Source organism: Silurus meridionalis, chromosome 15 (genome assembly GCF_014805685.1).
Source record: "Silurus meridionalis isolate SWU-2019-XX chromosome 15, ASM1480568v1, whole genome shotgun sequence".
NCBI lineage: Eukaryota > Metazoa > Chordata > Actinopteri > Siluriformes > Siluridae > Silurus > Silurus meridionalis.
This window is the reverse complement of record NC_060898.1, coordinates 2,993,844-3,011,731: the sequence shown is the minus strand read 5'-3', so window position 1 is coordinate 3,011,731 and position 17,888 is coordinate 2,993,844. Positions and strand designations below refer to the sequence as shown.

Here is a 17,888-nt window from a genome sequence, read left to right as displayed (position 1 = left end):
TTCGTGTGACGTCTTTACATTACAAACAAACACACACACACTTTTTAAATGATTTACATGCATTTATGATTAATAATACAATATCATACCAACTGGAGTCAATGAGTACGAATAAAGACGTACTTAACAGGAAGATACAAGATGACAATTAATATGGCACATATTCGATTTGAAACATGAAGACAATTGAAATGACGTTCACAAGAAAATATAAAAAGAATAAAAATAACAGCTTTGTAACTTTAGCGTTAAATTCATTTTTGTGTTGTTTTTCCTCCCTAGTTTACTCATCAGTTTCTACCCAGCAGCCAGTTAACAACTGAGGAGAATAAAAGTGAACACATGCTTCCTGAATTTTCATTTATTGAATTACTCCATCACAGTGTGTCAGGCATCGACCGAAATCCATTAACCAGCAAACTGCGGCAAACAAACATCGCCACCGTGAACCACAAGTCCCACGATGTTTGCGGCTGCTGTCAGAAAGAACCTTTCGGAAACTTTATATTCGTAGCACACAAGGAACCACGTTGAAATAAATTTACCATGAGCAAGCTCACACACACATTCTGTACATGCTACATTAACTACACAAGTCCTAAGAGGCCATGCGTTATATTTTTTCTTTCTTGTGTTTTCTTGTTCAAACGCTCGCTGCCACGGTCGTGATTCTGCCTCTAGAACAATGTTTGTCACGTCTAGATTACGAGAAAATTAAGAAAGAAGAAATTTTTATAACGCATGGCCTCTTAGGACTTAGGACCGAAATTGACTTAGGACCGAAATTGACTTAGGACCGTTATTAACTTAGGACCGTTAATAACTTAGGACCGTTAATAACTTAGGACCGTTATTAACTAAGGACCGTTAATAACTTAGGACCGTTATTAACTAAGGACCGTAATTCACTTAGGACCGTTATTAACTAAGGACCGTTATTAACTAAGGACCGTAATTCACTTAGGACCGTAATTAACTGAGGACCGTAATTAACTAAGGACCGTAATAAAGAACCCGTGTGTTCTGTTTTATATTTTTATATATATATATATTATATATATATATATTTCTTTTCACATTTACACTTTTTATTGTCTTGTTTGTTCACCAAATTCGCATTCTGGATTCTTTGTTCTGATATGAGTTAAATAACGTACTTGCATCCGCTGGCTTTTTCGTCATACGTATATGCACAGAAATCCGTATATATCCGGTGGCTCTGGTATTTCACGTAAATTCAACCGGGCATAAAAGTTCGCTCAGCATGGCCATCTCTGAGCTCTTACTGCTTATTTCTCAAACTCAGAGCGAAAACATTTAGACAACAACATACTCACAATATTGGATTATTTTATGTTGAAAAGGAGAAATAAGAAAAGTTGATATTAAACCTTAAAAAAAAAGCGTATGAGTAAATTATCAAACGGTGCACCTGAATTTTATATACAGATATGAAGAAGGATTTATGGTTAAGGCTTCATAAGGATAGTTATTAGATTTAATAGCAGCTGTCATAACTGCTCTGTCAGAGAAAGTCATAGGCACAAAGAAATTAGGGCTGGGTGATATTGGTAGAATATCAAGATTATGAGAAAAAAACCAGGAAATATCTCGGTGCAATTTCTGTTAATTTCTGATAATTTTTAATATAAGGGTTAAAAATTAAATTCTTACAATTTAAATGATAGATAGATTTTTGGTACTGAACCAAATGTCTACACGATATGTATCGTGATATGAATTTTTGGCCACATCGCCCAGCCCTAACAGAAATCCTGTCATCAGTGATGCTAATATCAGACAACCACTGACTCAAAGTGATAGAAGTTATCACTGCAATACAGCAAGAGAATGTGTGTACATGTGTTCAGGTGTGTGTGTGTGTGTGTGTGTGTGTGTGTGTACATGTGTTCAGGTGTGTGTGTGTGTTAGATTCTTTAGGTGCAATTAATCTGTATTTACCTGCATTACGTTAGATCTGTGTGTGTGTGTGTGTGTGTGTGTGTGTGTGAGACATGTGCACAGCTCAGTGCTTCAGGAACGACTGCATCATGTCTATGGGCAGAGGGAAGATAATGGTGGAGTTCTTCTCGGCAGCGATGGTGTTGAGGGTCTGCAAATAGCGCAGCTGCAGCGCAGACGGAGACTCAGCGATCACCAGGGAGGCTTCCTTCAGGGCTCGGGATGCGTTCATCTCTCCCTCAGCAGCAATCACCTGAGAGATAGATAGAGAGAGAGAGAGAGAGAGAGAGAGAGAGAGAGAGAATATCATCAGTTTCAATCAGCTCCGATCAACTATCCAGTAATTCCTAATAATGGTTTGGAGTCATAATATAAACCTGTGATTCGTCTTGCAGGCAAAATAACTGTGTATAAATATTTGCACCCACTATTCAACATCACATTTAACAACCACAATCATATTCATTAAAGCTTTTGTTCATTGTAGATTTATTTGCACTTCTGAGCAAAGTACATATTACATACACAGTGCCCTCTAAAAAATATCGCCCCCTTTGGTGAATATGAGCAAAGACGGCTGTAAAGTTTTTGTTTTGATGTTCTGATTCACAAAAATAATTTTGTAATAAAAAAATAAATTGTTGCCCAATTATTGCAACTCCGTATGACTCTGTTTGACTCTGTATGAGTAAAGCATATTTGAAGTATAATTTTTAATGATATTTTATTTTTGGGTGTACCTGGGAACAGGAAACTGTATTCACCATGACTTCCTGATTCACAGGGGTTTAAACATGAGGTAACACATCTCAAATTTCCTTAATTATTCATCACAATGGGTGAGACCAACAAACAGAGCTGTGAGGTGCAGCAAAAAGTGGCCAAGTAAAAAAAACGGCTTCTACGGCTTCTTGCGTTTTTCTCTTAGTTCTCTTTTAGTTTTTTTTGTGTATTTGTATGCTCAATAATTGTTTTCTATTTTATTTATTTATTTATTTTGAAGTCGGTTGGTCTGGCAGATGTCCAAACCCGAGCGGGTTTCCATGGACTTTGAGCCACTGAGCCTTAACCAATTGCTATTTTGAGTTTTTTGTTGTTTCCGTATCTTTGTTACTTAACTTGTCAGAACGATGCAATATCAGAGGCATATTATTATGATTATGATTATTATTATCAGTAGTAGTTGTATTATTAATTGATCTCCAACACCCTTGTTCTAATACATCAATTCTATAGTAACAACTCAATCAAAAGACTTTTGCTCCATATACATTTTATGAATTTTGTTATTTAAGAGGACAATTTATAGTAAAGTGGTTTTCTGAGGTATTTTTTATGGTGTTTGTAAGAGTCTCAAAATGTTTGTAAGAATCTCAGGACAGTCTTCAGGGTGTTTTATCAGCCACTTTTTTCACTTTTCAAAATTTCCTGGTAAGAACATACTTGTCTTTGCTGACCCCTGAGTTGGTTTGCTCACGTTTCATTTATTTATCAACATGGTTTCCTTGTTTGCTACGTAAATAAACAGTTTCCGATGGTTATGGGAATGGGTCGTTCTGAGAGCAGCTGCCTCACTTATGACGCGTGATAAAGCCAAGAATGTTCCGTATATAACAATAAGTTTTAAACAGAAAGACGGGCTGGCCCACATCCTGTTTTACTCGCGTTCCCGTTTTAATACCTAGAAGGAAATCATAAATTTTCTTTCATTTCCACTGTTGCTGATATGATTTAGTTTAGTATTTGGAACGAAGAATAAATGGACTTAAAACAGTAAAATAAAAAATGATTCTATACTGACAGATGTGGAAAGCTGGTCTCCAAATATTCTGAATCAAGCCTGTGCCATGTGCATGAATAAATCCTATTATATGTAGGTATTAGCATGTCTTGTGTGTCTTACTTTAGCTCTGGCCTCCCTTGTAGCCTCAGCCTCAGCAGCCATGGCTCTCTGGAGCTGCATTGGCAGTTTCACGTCTTTAATCTCCACCCGCTCCACCTTAATGCCCCAGTCATCTGTTGCATCATCCAGAGTGGACTGGAGGAGAGAGAAAGAGCAGACGTCTGTTATTTCATTTGTTGTCAGTAGTCCTGAATCTTGAGTCAATCCACCCAGGCACTTCCACCCATAATGTTGTTGTTTTTTCTGCACCATTCTGTGAAAACTCAAACTGATGTCAAAAAGAATATTTAAACCAGCTCATCTGGCACCAGTAACCTCCAGAGAAATCAGATTTCTCTCTGAGGTTTGATGTGTACATTTAATTATGCTCTTGGCGTGTATCTGATTGGCAGATTTGAGAACTGGATGATTGTGCAAGTGTACTGGTGGATATTGAGTGAACAGTGTGGGCAATCTGACCTCACTATAATCATGAAATGAAACAAAACCCTATACTATGGCTACGGGACCACAGTACCTTAAAGAGGAAAGATAGATGACGTCTACTCAATTTGGGCTGGTTTGAGACATGATGGTGTCCTCCATACCATACCAGTAAGAAACTTGACTAAAATGCCAGTGTGCGTCTCCTTCACCTGCATACTGTGGGCGATCTCTTCGCGGTCAGACAGGATCTCAGCCAGGTTCTTAGTGCCCAGGACGTTCCTGAGGGTGGTTTGTGCCAGTAGGCGAGTAGCAGCGTCGGCGTTGGTGATGTTGGCCACAGCCAGCGTAGCGTTCTGCACGCGGTAATACACCACGCCGTCCACGCTCACAGTCACAGAGTCTTTAGTGAGCACCTGAGCGCGCACACACACACACACACACACACACACACACACACACACACACACAACACACAACATGAGTAATAACAACAAACAGAGAGTGTTCACCAACTCAACAGGTCCGTCCAGTTACATTAAACTGATGTACAATTCAGGTGATGCACGACAACTGTTATGAGAAAATAATCAGCGACAGCAGTGTGTTTCCTTCATATCACAACAACATTCATAATTATTATAAACATTTTCATTTGAATTATTAATGAACGCAGTTATTTTAAAACTTTCGATTTCAAACCACGATCAATGTAATGAAATTCCTGTCACGTAGCTGCTGGTGTGGTATATGAACAAGTATACAGTACAGACCAAAAGTTTGGACACACCTTCTCATTCAAAGAGTTTTCTTTATTTTCATGACTATGAAAATTGTAGAGTCACACTGAAGGCATCAAGGGCTATTTGACCAAGAAGGAGAGTGATGGGGTGCTGCGCCAGATGACCTGGCCTCCACAGTCACCGGACCTGAACCCAATCGAGATGGTTTAGGGGTGAGCTGGACCACAGAGTGAAGGCAAAAGGGCCAACAAGTGCCAAGCATCTCTCGGGGAACTCCTTCAAGACTGTTGGAAGACCATTTCAGGTGACTACCTCTTGAAGCTCATCAAGAGAATGCCAAGAGTGTGCAAAGCAGTAATCAAAGCAAAAGGTGGCTACTTTGAAGAACCTAGAATATGACATTTTTCAGTTGTTTCACACTTTTTTGTTATGTATATAATTCCATATATAATTCCACATGCGTTAATTCATAGTTTTGATGCCTTCAGTGTGAATCTACAATTTTCATAATCATGAAAATAAAGAAAACTCTTTAAATGAGAAGGTGTGTCCAAACTTTTGGTCTGTACTGTATGTATTAGGGATGTGCATCTCCATAATAAAGGCCGATGCGATTGGCATCTCGATGTGTAGGCAAAAATACGAGACATTAAAGAGCGATATGAAACCGGTGCGTTGCGCTCGAGCCCCTACCGCGATGCAGTGCGATCCGATTTCAGACACATAACAAATAACACATTTTCCTAAAAGTGCCTTCTGACGTCTAAACGTCTAGCCTTTATCACGAACAGGCCTTTGTGGTGCAAAAAGGAGAAGAAGAAAAAAAGATGAAATGAAATCGGACGTTCTTTTCCCGTTCGCCTAGCATCAGTGGTGCTGAAAGAAGAAGCGCTTGAGAAGCGACGAGAAGCCGATCTGGTGGATCTAAAATATTGGTGACTTTCTAAATAATAAAAGTATAACGTAGATACTAATAATTATATAAATAAAGCATTTTTTAATGTGTTGAAATCGATGATACAAATGCCAACTTGTAATCGGCGCACACTTTTTTAAATGCGAAACACTGAAAAACCATCCCTAATGTGTATATATATGTATATATGTATATGTTCAGGTTGTGAATGGAGGGTGGTGACGAGGAAGGTGACTGGGAAAGATCACACACCTGTGATGGATTAAAATCTGATTCAGTGAGCAGCAGAAGGGATAAAAAGGAAAGAAAGCAAAAGAGAAAGACAGAGAGAGAGAGAGAGAGAGAGAGAGAGAGAGAGAGAGAGAGAGAGAGAGAGACACACACACACACACACACACACACACACACACACACAAGCCTTTTGTGTTGTTATCCCAATGCCCACCTCCAATTTCCTCTTCCCCGAAGCCCTTAACTTTCCATAATATACATACATACATATATATATATATATATAGATATATATAGATAGATATAGATAGATATAGATATAGATATAGATATAGATGGATAGATAGATCTCTCACCTCCTGTGGGGGGATGTCAAAAGTAATGGTACGCATGTCGACGTTGATGAAGCTGTCCGTACAAGGTAGTATGAAGAATAGACCTGCATGATACACAACCACACCACACAGCGACACACACAACCAGGGAGAAAACAAAAATCACGTTAAGTCATCTCAACACGTTGCAGGAGCAGCCCCCAGAGAGCTTTCTGTTTATAAAACCACTTAGATTACACTGGAAACATCCTGGAAGTAAATCGAGTTTATTATTGTCATTGACATCGTCAGGAAATGACGACTCGAAGTGAAACCCCGGGCAGTTTTGGCACACGGCTATACAGACCCCCATGCTAACTTACATTGTCCGGTTTAACTTCATTCAAAGCTCAGGTTCAGCACCAACAGTAACAGACACAATGGAATTGGGACATCTGACTTTTAATTACCCTTATAAACATTTCCCAGCATGACAATGCACCTGTGCTCAACCCCAGGCCTCCTCAACTCACCTACATTTTTACCTCACTTTTACTTTTACTAACACCCTTGTAGTTGAGCACAACTCTCCAAATGCACACTCGAAAAATCTGGTAGAACATCTTCCCAGAAGAGTGGAGATCAACAGCAAATGGGGAATAATTGGAGAATAAGATGTTAAAAATATACCTAACGGTCAGATGTCTGCGAATATTCGTCCTTATAGTTTAGCAAACTTATTTTATTTTTTTACAACGAGCCGCACAGAGTGACAAAAGAACCACAATAAGGTGTTTAATTGTACTTGATACGAAGACCTTTTCTCCAGCTTTAATTTGGGAAAAATTCCTGATAATTTGCTTTTGGATTCTACTGAAAGGTTCCAGGATTCACCTTTTTTACCTGTATTAGATTTTGCAAACAACAATACAAAACTTAGCGATAAACTGCGTATTAAAGCTGGTGCCTGTTGATTAAATTGTACTTTTGCACAGAGCAGTGATGGAACACAAAGCTTCTATGAATGCACTGTTGAAAGCAAACATGTACGTGAAAGCCAACGCTTAACAAAAAACTGGTGACTTGGAAGCGAGCCAAAGTTCGGCTAGGTTTTGTTTCTCCATTGTTATGGAGCTCTTTCGCCATGCTTACGGCTCCAGTGGAGGATATAATAATAAGCAAAGACGAGATCCTCCTCTGCTTTCGGGCCATCAGCAGGTCAGAGAGAGCGAGGCTACGAGGCTGCCTAGTTCTAATGTTAGTTACTTCTCTAAGCCATGACGGGAGGAATCCCGCAAGGTCAAATTCCTAAACGCTGACCACCAGGACGCCAAATACTGAGAGATAAGTTACAGCGAGTTTAAGATTTGTAAATGAAACGGCGCACGTCTTTTAAATAGCTGCTGCCAATTCGCACAACAGATTAGGAGCGAGAGAGGGGAAAGTTCGTCGTGACCAACCTCAGTGTGGGCTTGGATAAGAATAAAAATGTAGAAACAGATTCTAGAAACAGTAGTGAAATGTACAAAATAAATAGGATTGACAATAAAACAAAATATGACCAAAAAAATCCTTCGATATGATGTGATTTGATATTGCACTCTTTAGATGAGGCGATTTAATAGATGATATTTCAAAGCGACTCTCCGGAATGATCGCATCGATCTGACTCAGCATTTAATGAGCGCTACGTTCGACATCACGTCACTGTGGCAACCGAGTCAAAGTTCATAAAGCAGGCCAATGAATTACACTGCGTGATGCATTAAGAGAATTGGACGGTCCAGACGGGGGGGCAACGCTGGACCAGGACTAATCTAATGTAACGGCCCTGAGCAGGCAGACGCATGTGCACATGATGAACGAGTAGCTACCTAACGAGGTTAACCGATGTCTTTTTCCATTTCTAAGCAGGACCGATTTGTTTACGGGGTAAAGACGCTTCTCTGATCACTGCTGCATGTGCAAAAAAAATTTCGATTCTAAATTTCGAAATCTCGCATTAAAGAAAATCGAAAGATAATAAAAATTAAGCTTCCTGGATTTCCCACGGGTTCGTTTCTGCTCATCCCCTGTGCAGATTTGTGCTTACGCAAGCCTGAGTCTGCAGATCTTTTGTTCTTTAAATCAGATTTGATCTTAGCTGGCATTTCGGAACAGCCCCTGCGAAGGACGATTGTTGAATGTCGGCCAACAGGAATGGAAAAACAGTCGCACTTTGTTTTATTTTTCCTCTTTGTACCAGACTGTGTACTGCGCTGACATTGTGGCAGGCAAGGAGGGAGTGAAAATACAAGATAACGAACGTGATGTGATGCGACTGAACATATACGGGAGTGAAGACGATCCTTTTCCTTCAACCCCGAATCCCAGTACACTACACAGATCTACACTAAAAAAAAGAAATGCTTCAATTTATTAATTATTAATTGTCAATTTTTATGATTTGGAACGCTTGTCTGATTACTTATGCTTGGATGCCCACTACAGATGTAATAGCTATATAATATATAATATCTATCTATATAATAGCTAATAATTCCATCGCCAGACTGTTTTTTTTAATCCTCTGTTGTATGTAAATGCACAAGAAACTCCGCCCACTTACATTAATGTACGTATAATTTACCATGTCAACAGTCTTCGTTATACAAACACACATTTATCAATAGCTTTAATTATGTGGAGCGTCTGTCATACAATTCCTAAATCAATTTGTAATATGATAGAAAGAGGTGCAAACATCATCAAATATCAAGTGGTAAACTGGTCTGTAAGCAAGCAAGCTGCACGATTTGGCTTCTGGGGAGTTTGTTCCGTCTTGTACCGACTATAGTATCAAATCGAATACTTGTTCGACGTCAGTTTTTGAAGAACGAGTGATCGTTTCTGAACTGCATTTCTTGTTCCCGTGATCATAAATACATTCATACGCACATACGTATACAGTATCTCATCATTTCAGCAGCCTTTTTATTCTCAAAGGAAAATACTATAGAAATGAAACTGGATATATTTGAGAGTAGTCGATGTGCAGCTCGTATAGCAGTACAGATTTACAGTCCTCAACTCAACATACAGCCTTTATTGTCAAAATAGCTTGCAACACTAGTGAGTACACTCTGAGTGATAACAGTGGTGCAACTGCCTTGCTGAGGAAGCTGAAGGTGATGGAGTGGCCAAGTACGTCTCTGGATAAATTGAACTAAAACACTTAGGGTGAAAATAAACCAGTGGTGGTGTTTTTTTTTAGCCTCTAAATGCATGTCCCTAATTTTCTACCTGGTGGGAATTCAGTCATTTATCAATGAAATATAGTGAAGTATAAAGTACTACTAGTAAAACTTGTTACGTTTTTTTGAAGCTTTGATTATAAAAAATAGGTATAATGAAGGACTAAGTCTTACCAGGTCCTTTGGCTCCTCCTCGCAAAATACGCCCCAGGCGAAAGATTATAGCGCGTTCATACTCCTTCACAATCTAGAAAGATGAGAAATCCTTGGGGTTATAATCAGAGAACCCAATGTTCATTCTCCTTCAAAATGTATAGATAAAAAAAAAAATAATAATAATAATAATACGAATAAAACTATGCCGAATGTTAATTCTACCTGGGCATCTACTGCGAATATCTAATATTTTGTCAATATTTGTGAAGAACCGACTTTCACAGAAATTCGATTCCCATGAGTTTTAAAGACGGTTTTCATTTTCATTCCGTTTGTAGCTCAATAGTGAAGGCTTTAGGTTGCTGATCGGCATGATGAAGGTTCAAGCCACAGCCCTTTCTGAGGTTTGGTGGACCGTAACACTCTCTGCTCCATGGGTTCTGAAAACAACGCTGATCCTGCATTCTGAGCCGAGTTTCCTTACAAGCCGGGATATGCAAAGAAAGAATTTCACTTTGTGTCGATTCGGAAGCTTGCTTCTAGAAAAGTGTTCAAATAATATCTGATGCTTTGTAGTACTTAAATGGGAATCTTTAGTTTACACTCATCAGAAACGACGCCAATGTCCTAAACCTCATCGTTTCTGAAATAAGCAAGTCTGAAACATTTATGTACCTTAATGCACATCCATATGGAGATGGGCAGAGTGAGGATGACAAGTAAGACTGAGAACAGCACCAGGAACCAGCCACAGAAGCCAATACTACTGTCTTGGCCCTCAAGAGCTACAAGAAAGAGAAAATATAGAGAGATTTTACAGACAGTAACCATTCCATCTTCATAGAACAACTCATAAGCACTAAGGACTACATACAAGACACGTTTATAACCAAACCCATTTGTACATATCAACAAGTCAGCTTGTATATTCATATATTTATTACCACATAACAGATTTATAGCAATACTACTGGATGCACGTGTATACATGAGGAACATAGTTAAAAATCCGAGTTTCCTGAGGAGCGGTTTAAGTGACGGACCGCAAGTTTGTTTATACTCCGTTTCGCACTTTGAGAGCATTTTTATTATGATTCAACTTCAAAATAATCGCAACAATGCCAGGGGTATAAAAAAAAGAAGACGCTAGAGTTAGCGCAGTGTCACTGTGGCTACTCGCTCGGTTTTTAGCATGCATAATAAAGCTAAAGAATTCATAGCGTTAGCCGCTAACCAAGAATTTGTGAATTTAATTGATTACCAAATTTAATCAATGTTCAATCAATTATTAGTTAAATCAATTATTATTTATAATATTTAATAATATTTTTAATAATAAAATATATATAAAAAATTATTTTATATATGATTTAACAGGCATTGTTTGTAAATTTTTCAATTGTGATGATCACAAATGTTAAGATATAATAAACCTTTATTCGTCCCATAAGATTTATTCGTAATAACAATAAAGTGCGTTAATAAAAAAAAACAATTGCAGACAAACACTAGATGAAGAAGCTTTCGAATGATTACTTACATTAGTGATTCGTTCAACTCTATTTAATATATTGAGATTTTGCAGCGACTTATGAGGAAATTCCGTTATATTTTTCCCGTCACTGGAAACTGAATCATCCTTATCAGTGCCAAAACTTGTGCAAACAAAAAACTGTTTCACAACCAAGTCTGAGATTCGCTCATCAAGCAGCACCTCCAAACAGCCTCAATGTTCATCCTTTATTGTCTTTCAGTTATCTTTTTCATAACGCGTACAAACAATAAACAAAAAAAATCATTTTGATGTTATTATATAGTCTATTGTATGTTTTACAGGATTAAAAGTTGAATAAAATCAAGCATTTCAAAATGCTTGAAACAAATCATGCAAAAACAAAACAAAACAAAAATCAATCAAGTCAAGCAATTTTCTTTCCTCCAAGCCACTCTTTACCTTTAAGGTCAGCAGCTGTGTAACCGCAATCATCTAAAAACAATAAGCAGTGCAGTGTTTACTACACCCGATACTCGCACAGTTCTTATTGAAAACAAAAACAAGTCCAACCTACTATACAAATAATACATGTTTAATAAGCAGTCAAATAATAATAACACTAACTATACATCTACAAGTGTATTAGAAAATCCTGGTATTTTTCTTTTTATTTGTTTATTTATCATAATAATGTTTTTGTTGTTTAGTTCAAATGTTTAGTTTCAAAGCAGTTTTCCTTTAAAGCTGACGTTGCAGAATACACTTTGTTAATAACACTGTGATCTTAGCCCAGAGTTGGGGTGGCAGGGAAATGCTTTCGGGGTGGCAGGGAAGATCTTTTAGAGGTGGCAATGGAAATATTTTGGGAGTAAGAGGAGAAATATTTTACAGGGTGGTAAGGGGGATATTTAAGGGGTGGCAGTGGTGTATATTTGAGGGGTGGCAGGAGAAATATTTTCTGGGGTGGCAGGGGAGATCTTTTATGGGTGGCAAGGGAAATATTTGAGGGGTGGCAGGGGAGATCCTTTAGGGGTGGCAATGGAAATATTTTACAGGGTGGCATTGGAAATATTTTAGGAGTGGGAGAATAAATTTTATGGGGTGGTAAGGAGGATATTTAAGGGGTGGCAGGGGGAAATATAAGGGGTGGCAGGAGAGATATTTTACAGGTGGCAGGGGAAATCTTTAAGGGGTGGCAGGGGAAATATTTGAGGGGTGGCAGGGGAGATCCTTTAGGGGTGGCAATGGAAATATTTTAGAAGTGGGCAGAGAAATTTGTACGGGGTGGCAATGGAGATATTAAAGGGGTGGCAGGGGATATTTAAAGGGTGGTAAGGAAAGTTTTTAAGAGTGGCTGGGGAAAAATCTTAGCTGCGACAGGGTCTCCTGGGTCACCATTTGGCCACACCTCAATTTCATAACAGTGCTTTATACATGTTCCTGCACATTTAAGTGCTTTCCCAGGCCTAACACACACACACACACACAAACACACTTCACCTCAGGAAGGATGTCTGGTTCGCTTAATTACATGAATGAAAGAAAATCACTAGCATGTGCTGGACTGTGCAGAAACACACACTATACATACTACACATAGTAAAACCTCGGTGCACGAGGGCCTTGTAGTACGAGAAGATCAATATACGAGAGATTTTACTAGAATAAATATTTGTAGGAATACAAATACACTTCATGCTCAGTCTCGTCGTTCTCCTGTGTGAATATTGTCTGGTTTTTTTTATTTTATTAATATAGTGTTTTGTTTTAACTATAAACTTAGCATTGTGGGTCCCAAGACGTGTAGTAATAATGCTGGAAAGAAGGATGTGAAAGAAGAAAAAAAAATTGTAAAAAAAAAAAAAATCATGAAAACAAGATCTTTGCAAAATATAATGCTTGTCTAGTTCAAGTACAATCATAAACAACAAAGTTATATATTTCTTTGGTTAATAATTTACTACTTTATACGTTTATACCTTGTTAAAAGTATATGCGTGTGTGTATTATGCATAAGACGTTTTTTAAGGGCTGAAATAAGCGATCGCGATTCGGAAGCGGATTAATTGCGTTTACATTCATTCTATTTAATCCGTTTCAGAAACGAATTCATCTCGTACATCGAGGTTTCACTACTATATCACAATTCACAAATAACTTGATTTGTTACTAATGAAAGTATTGTAAACATACATATGTTTTTATAGAAATATAATAAATACAGAACTCGCCATCATTACACTACCCTGTGCGGTAAATTAAAACCAGCGAGGCTCCGCCCATCGCAACCACCGACATTCAATAACAGCCCGGGACTGGGATTTATTAACGGGGTCGGTGTACGTTACCTAACTGTCGCTCCTTCTTCTTATTCTCTCTCACGGTAAACGAATCATTAGTGTCCTCCATATCGGAAAATTAGCGCGACGCAACACACACAAACAAATCGCAACAGTGACGGAGCCCGGATTAAAACCCGCTGTAGTGGTGGTCAACAGCAGGGATAAAACCCCGCCCCTCGTTCTGATTGGCTACTACTGACCTCACGCCACACCCCATTGCTTTTATAATGACTCACTGCGTCTGCCATGTTTTGGAGGTCCAGATTGATCTGTAAACAAACCTAATAGGATTTTTGAGGAATTTTTTTTTAGAAATGTATAGGATTTTTCAACGTTAATATGTTACTCTGTGCTCCTCCATGACGATCCATAAATGTGATAAATCATTTCTCATGACTAAATATCATTATTTTTAATATGAGACAGAATAAGCGGGTCTTCATCTTAAATCTCACTGCTGCCATCTAGCGACAGATATTAAAAGCTCAAGGGTTATAATAATAATAATAATAATAATAATAATAATAATAATAATAATAATAATAATAATAATAATAATAATAATAAAGTACATTTAACATATGCAAGTTTAAATATAAATTAAAAATTAAAATTGTTAAATCGTTATTAGTAAATCAATGATAAAAGTAATAATGATAATAATAATAATAATAATAATAATAATAATAATAATAATAATAATAAATGCTAGAATCTACTTTCTAGTTTGTAATGCATTGAATCCAACGGTTTTCTTCTTTTCTTCTTTCGGCTTCTCCCGTTAGGGGGCGCCACAGCGGACCATTCGTCTCCATACCCCTCTGTCCTCTACATCTGCCTCTTTCAAACCAACTACCTGCATGTCTTCCCTCACCACATCCATAAACCTCCTCCTTGGTCTTCCTCTTTTCCTCCTTCCTGGTGGCTCCATCCTCAGCATTCTCCTACTGATATACCCCATGTCTCTCCTCTGCACATCTCCAAACCATCTCAATCTCACCTCCCTCACCTTGTCTCCAAAACTAGATCTATCTATCTATCTATCTATCTATCTATCTATCTATCTATCTATCTATCTATCTATCTATCTATCTATCTATCTGTTAGAGAAATATCCTTAAGGGGTAGAAAGTAAAAATATAAAAACTAAAAAAACTATTTATGGAGACATCATGACAGATGATCATTAATATTAATGTACATGCAAAATAGTGAGCTGTGATTTCAGCAACATTATCAAACAACGTTAAAGTTAAACAGCAATCAAGTTCAAGTTATATTTATAACTATCAAAACAAATGAACAACAGATCCAATAGGATGAATTAAATCATTCTTCCAACCAAACCTATGGAGTGTGTGGAGTCTGATGTTTCTTCACTTCCCCATTAACTTTAGTTAGTAAGCAGGACAGATCACTGGTGTTTCTGTTGGCTGGTGGATATTCACATCTCACACTGATACTGCTATTAGTGTTTCTCCATTGTAAAACCAAACAAGACTTTAAATTACAGGTGAACACATATGAGCTTATAAAAGCAATAAAACATAAATAAAGATAATCTGATATGAGGTTTGAATTCGTCTGTTAAAATGATTCCATATGAATAATCCTGTCTGGTTAAATACTGAGTATGAAGCTGTTCTTGTACTGAGGCGTTCATTTTAAGGAGCAAAACTGGCAAGTGTGAGAACATGGACCTAGTAAGCTGGTACTCAAAATGCTCAAGCTCAGAAGCTCAACTCTCTTTTTCCTTCGTTTTCTGGGCAGCCGTCCAGAACACCCCTTAGCCCATTCCCTTCCATTTCCTAGAGGTGTGATTATCCTGAGAAAGTAAGGGGAAAGTACGTACTGCATGCTGGAGTGGGCTGGGACTCCATGCTGGATAATCCTCTTTTAATTAGGCTAAGGAGATGGGGATATGGGCCCCCCCCTTGGCTTAGTCACAGCACATTGACAAAGCATCAAGCTGGGACAAGTGCATATCGCTGTCCGGCAGCAGCCAGTTAAGGCCTAATGCCACCTTCTCAGGCATGAAAATATGCTCTTGTTTTACCAAGACGCCAAACATTGATCGTTTTTGTGAGCTTCCTTTGAATCATTGCATCTCAGAAACCCGGGGAAAGCCTCAGACGACACGCAGTGACTGAGAAATGAACAGTGGTTGATAAAAAAAGCATTATAAATAGATAGATCTTTTTTAGTCTAGTAAAACTCTGAATGCTTATCTTTCATATTATCTGTTTTTTGGCAACAAGTGATTAAAAAAAAGGCTCAAAAGTCACCAATAACAATTCATTACACTGTGTGTCCATGCTGGTGGTGGTGCAACATAGTCAAATTTGCATAATAATTCAATTAGATTTAAAAAAAATAATAAAATAAATAAATAGACTGCTATATAATGATAAGATGAAATGCCACCCCAATAAGCTATATCCCTAACACAAAACAGTGGTGTGGTAGAATACAGCATAAGCTATGAAGCTAGCATAAACAACACAACCTGCTCCTGAATCAGACTGCAGTAACAGTATTTGGCCAGAAGACGGCAGTATTGCTCTTCAAACAGCTCATGTGCACAGAATTAATAGATGGCATTCAGTGGTGCCATCCTCAGCGTGGGAAAAGATGCTGAAGCTTCCTGCCATCTGTTTCCTCCTCTAAAAGCACAGATACTGAAATATGGCGGCCAAATTAATTTAAACATTGTCCGGATTCATTTTATCTCACTAACTCCAGTAGTTCTGGAAGCACCCCTATAAACAAACCCTTTTTCGTTTTAAAACATATTGGAAATTGTACCATTAAATGCTAATTTTAATTGTTGATCATTTCAAGCACAAGCATTTTTACACAAATATCTTACAGGAGCAATGAAAAATAAGAGTGTGAATTACCGTAATTTGATTTTAATTTGATTTTGATTACCGACCAAAAAATAATAGCCACTTGCTAGAAATGATGCCTTGAAACTAAAATATTATAAAGATGTATAAATATAAAATGTAAATAGGAATGAAAGTATCCATTAACAACTAATGTATGTAGACATTTAGTGCATAAAAGTTTGTATTATTTTATGCATATATTGGATTCAGAACTTGGATTGAGAACGTACTTAATCCATGTAAATACTGACACTTTGAAATAACAATATTAAAGGAATATTTAAAACTTTATAATCCCACACAAGCACAGAAATCAATCCTAAATATAAAAAAAAACAAGTATTCCACTGAGCAATCTCATTTAGTGTAGGATGAACTTAACTTTAGACGCTTACAAGAAAATTCACTAAAGATAACTAAAGTATTAGTTGCATTAAACGGATATTTTGCTGATGGATTTTGCTTCGTCTGGTTGTGCTGAAACGGTGAAAAACTCGAAAGGATGTTTTGCATTCTGCCCCATGTTCCTCTGTGAAATGAGTTCTCTGTCGCAGAGGATCGAGGGCCCACACAGCTGCTCTTCCCTGAGCAGGCGTACATAAAACATAAAAAGGCAAGTCTATATGAAAAATGCACAAAGCCGTGGATTATAATGCGCTTGATATCCTCCTGTTGTTGAGAAGACAGAAGGGGAGAGTGAGAGAGAAAGAGTAAAAGAGAGAGAGAGAGAGATGGAGTGAATGAGAAGCAGAGAAAGAGAGAGAGGGAGAGTTAGAGAGACCTGCCCTGAATTGATTTCCTCTTCCACTAGAATGGGTTTGATGGCAGGCCTGGATGAGCGCCTGTGCAAACATTTACCCACAGTGCACCATCTTCCGATCGCATTACAAAGATTGATTGTTCACTCCCAATCTCACCTACTGCTGTTTCATTGGCCAGCGCGAAATCAAACACAGGTTTGAAACGGGAAAATCTGAAAAAGGGAGGGACTTGGGAAGCATGGGGGGGTGGGGGGGGGACAGGCAAGCTGGCAATAAAGCGTAAAGGACAGCAAGGACAGGCGTCTTCAGCAAACCCGTGGCCTCATTGCTGAAATGGCTTGGGAGCAATTAAAGGTGATAATTTATATCATGTGTTTGAGGGAAGGTAATGCCATAATGTAGCCGTAGAGACCTTAGTGATACAGACATCACCGTGAGCCAGATCTAACTGGACGCAGCGTTGTTTTACAAGGTGACCCGGGGCTTTTACCCCAGACTTTTCCAGCCCATTCGCCATC

At 38.1% G+C, this 17,888-nt stretch overlaps 1 protein-coding gene across 3 annotated transcripts; it reads right to left on the bottom strand.

The window, feature by feature from the left end:
* Positions 1-41: 41 nt before the first annotated feature.
* Positions 42-13,882, bottom strand: stom (stomatin). Of its 3 annotated transcripts, XM_046867336.1 has the most exons (9): positions 13,725-13,882; positions 11,836-11,868; positions 10,557-10,666; positions 9,900-9,972; positions 6,535-6,617; positions 4,501-4,704; positions 3,866-4,000; positions 1,981-2,215; positions 42-1,903 (listed from the first exon to the last, which is right to left on the bottom strand). In XM_046867336.1, the coding sequence occupies exons 1-8, from the start codon at positions 13,783-13,785 to the stop codon at positions 2,027-2,029; spliced, it is 888 nt and encodes a 295-aa protein (XP_046723292.1). In that variant the 5' UTR covers positions 13,786-13,882; the 3' UTR covers positions 42-1,903; positions 1,981-2,026. The 3 variants fall into 3 exon arrangements, with proteins under 3 accessions (XP_046723292.1, XP_046723291.1, XP_046723293.1); XM_046867335.1 differs by having other exon boundaries at positions 42-2,215; XM_046867337.1 differs by lacking the exon at positions 11,836-11,868 and having other exon boundaries at positions 42-2,215.
* Between the last annotated feature and the right edge of the window lie 4,006 nt (positions 13,883-17,888).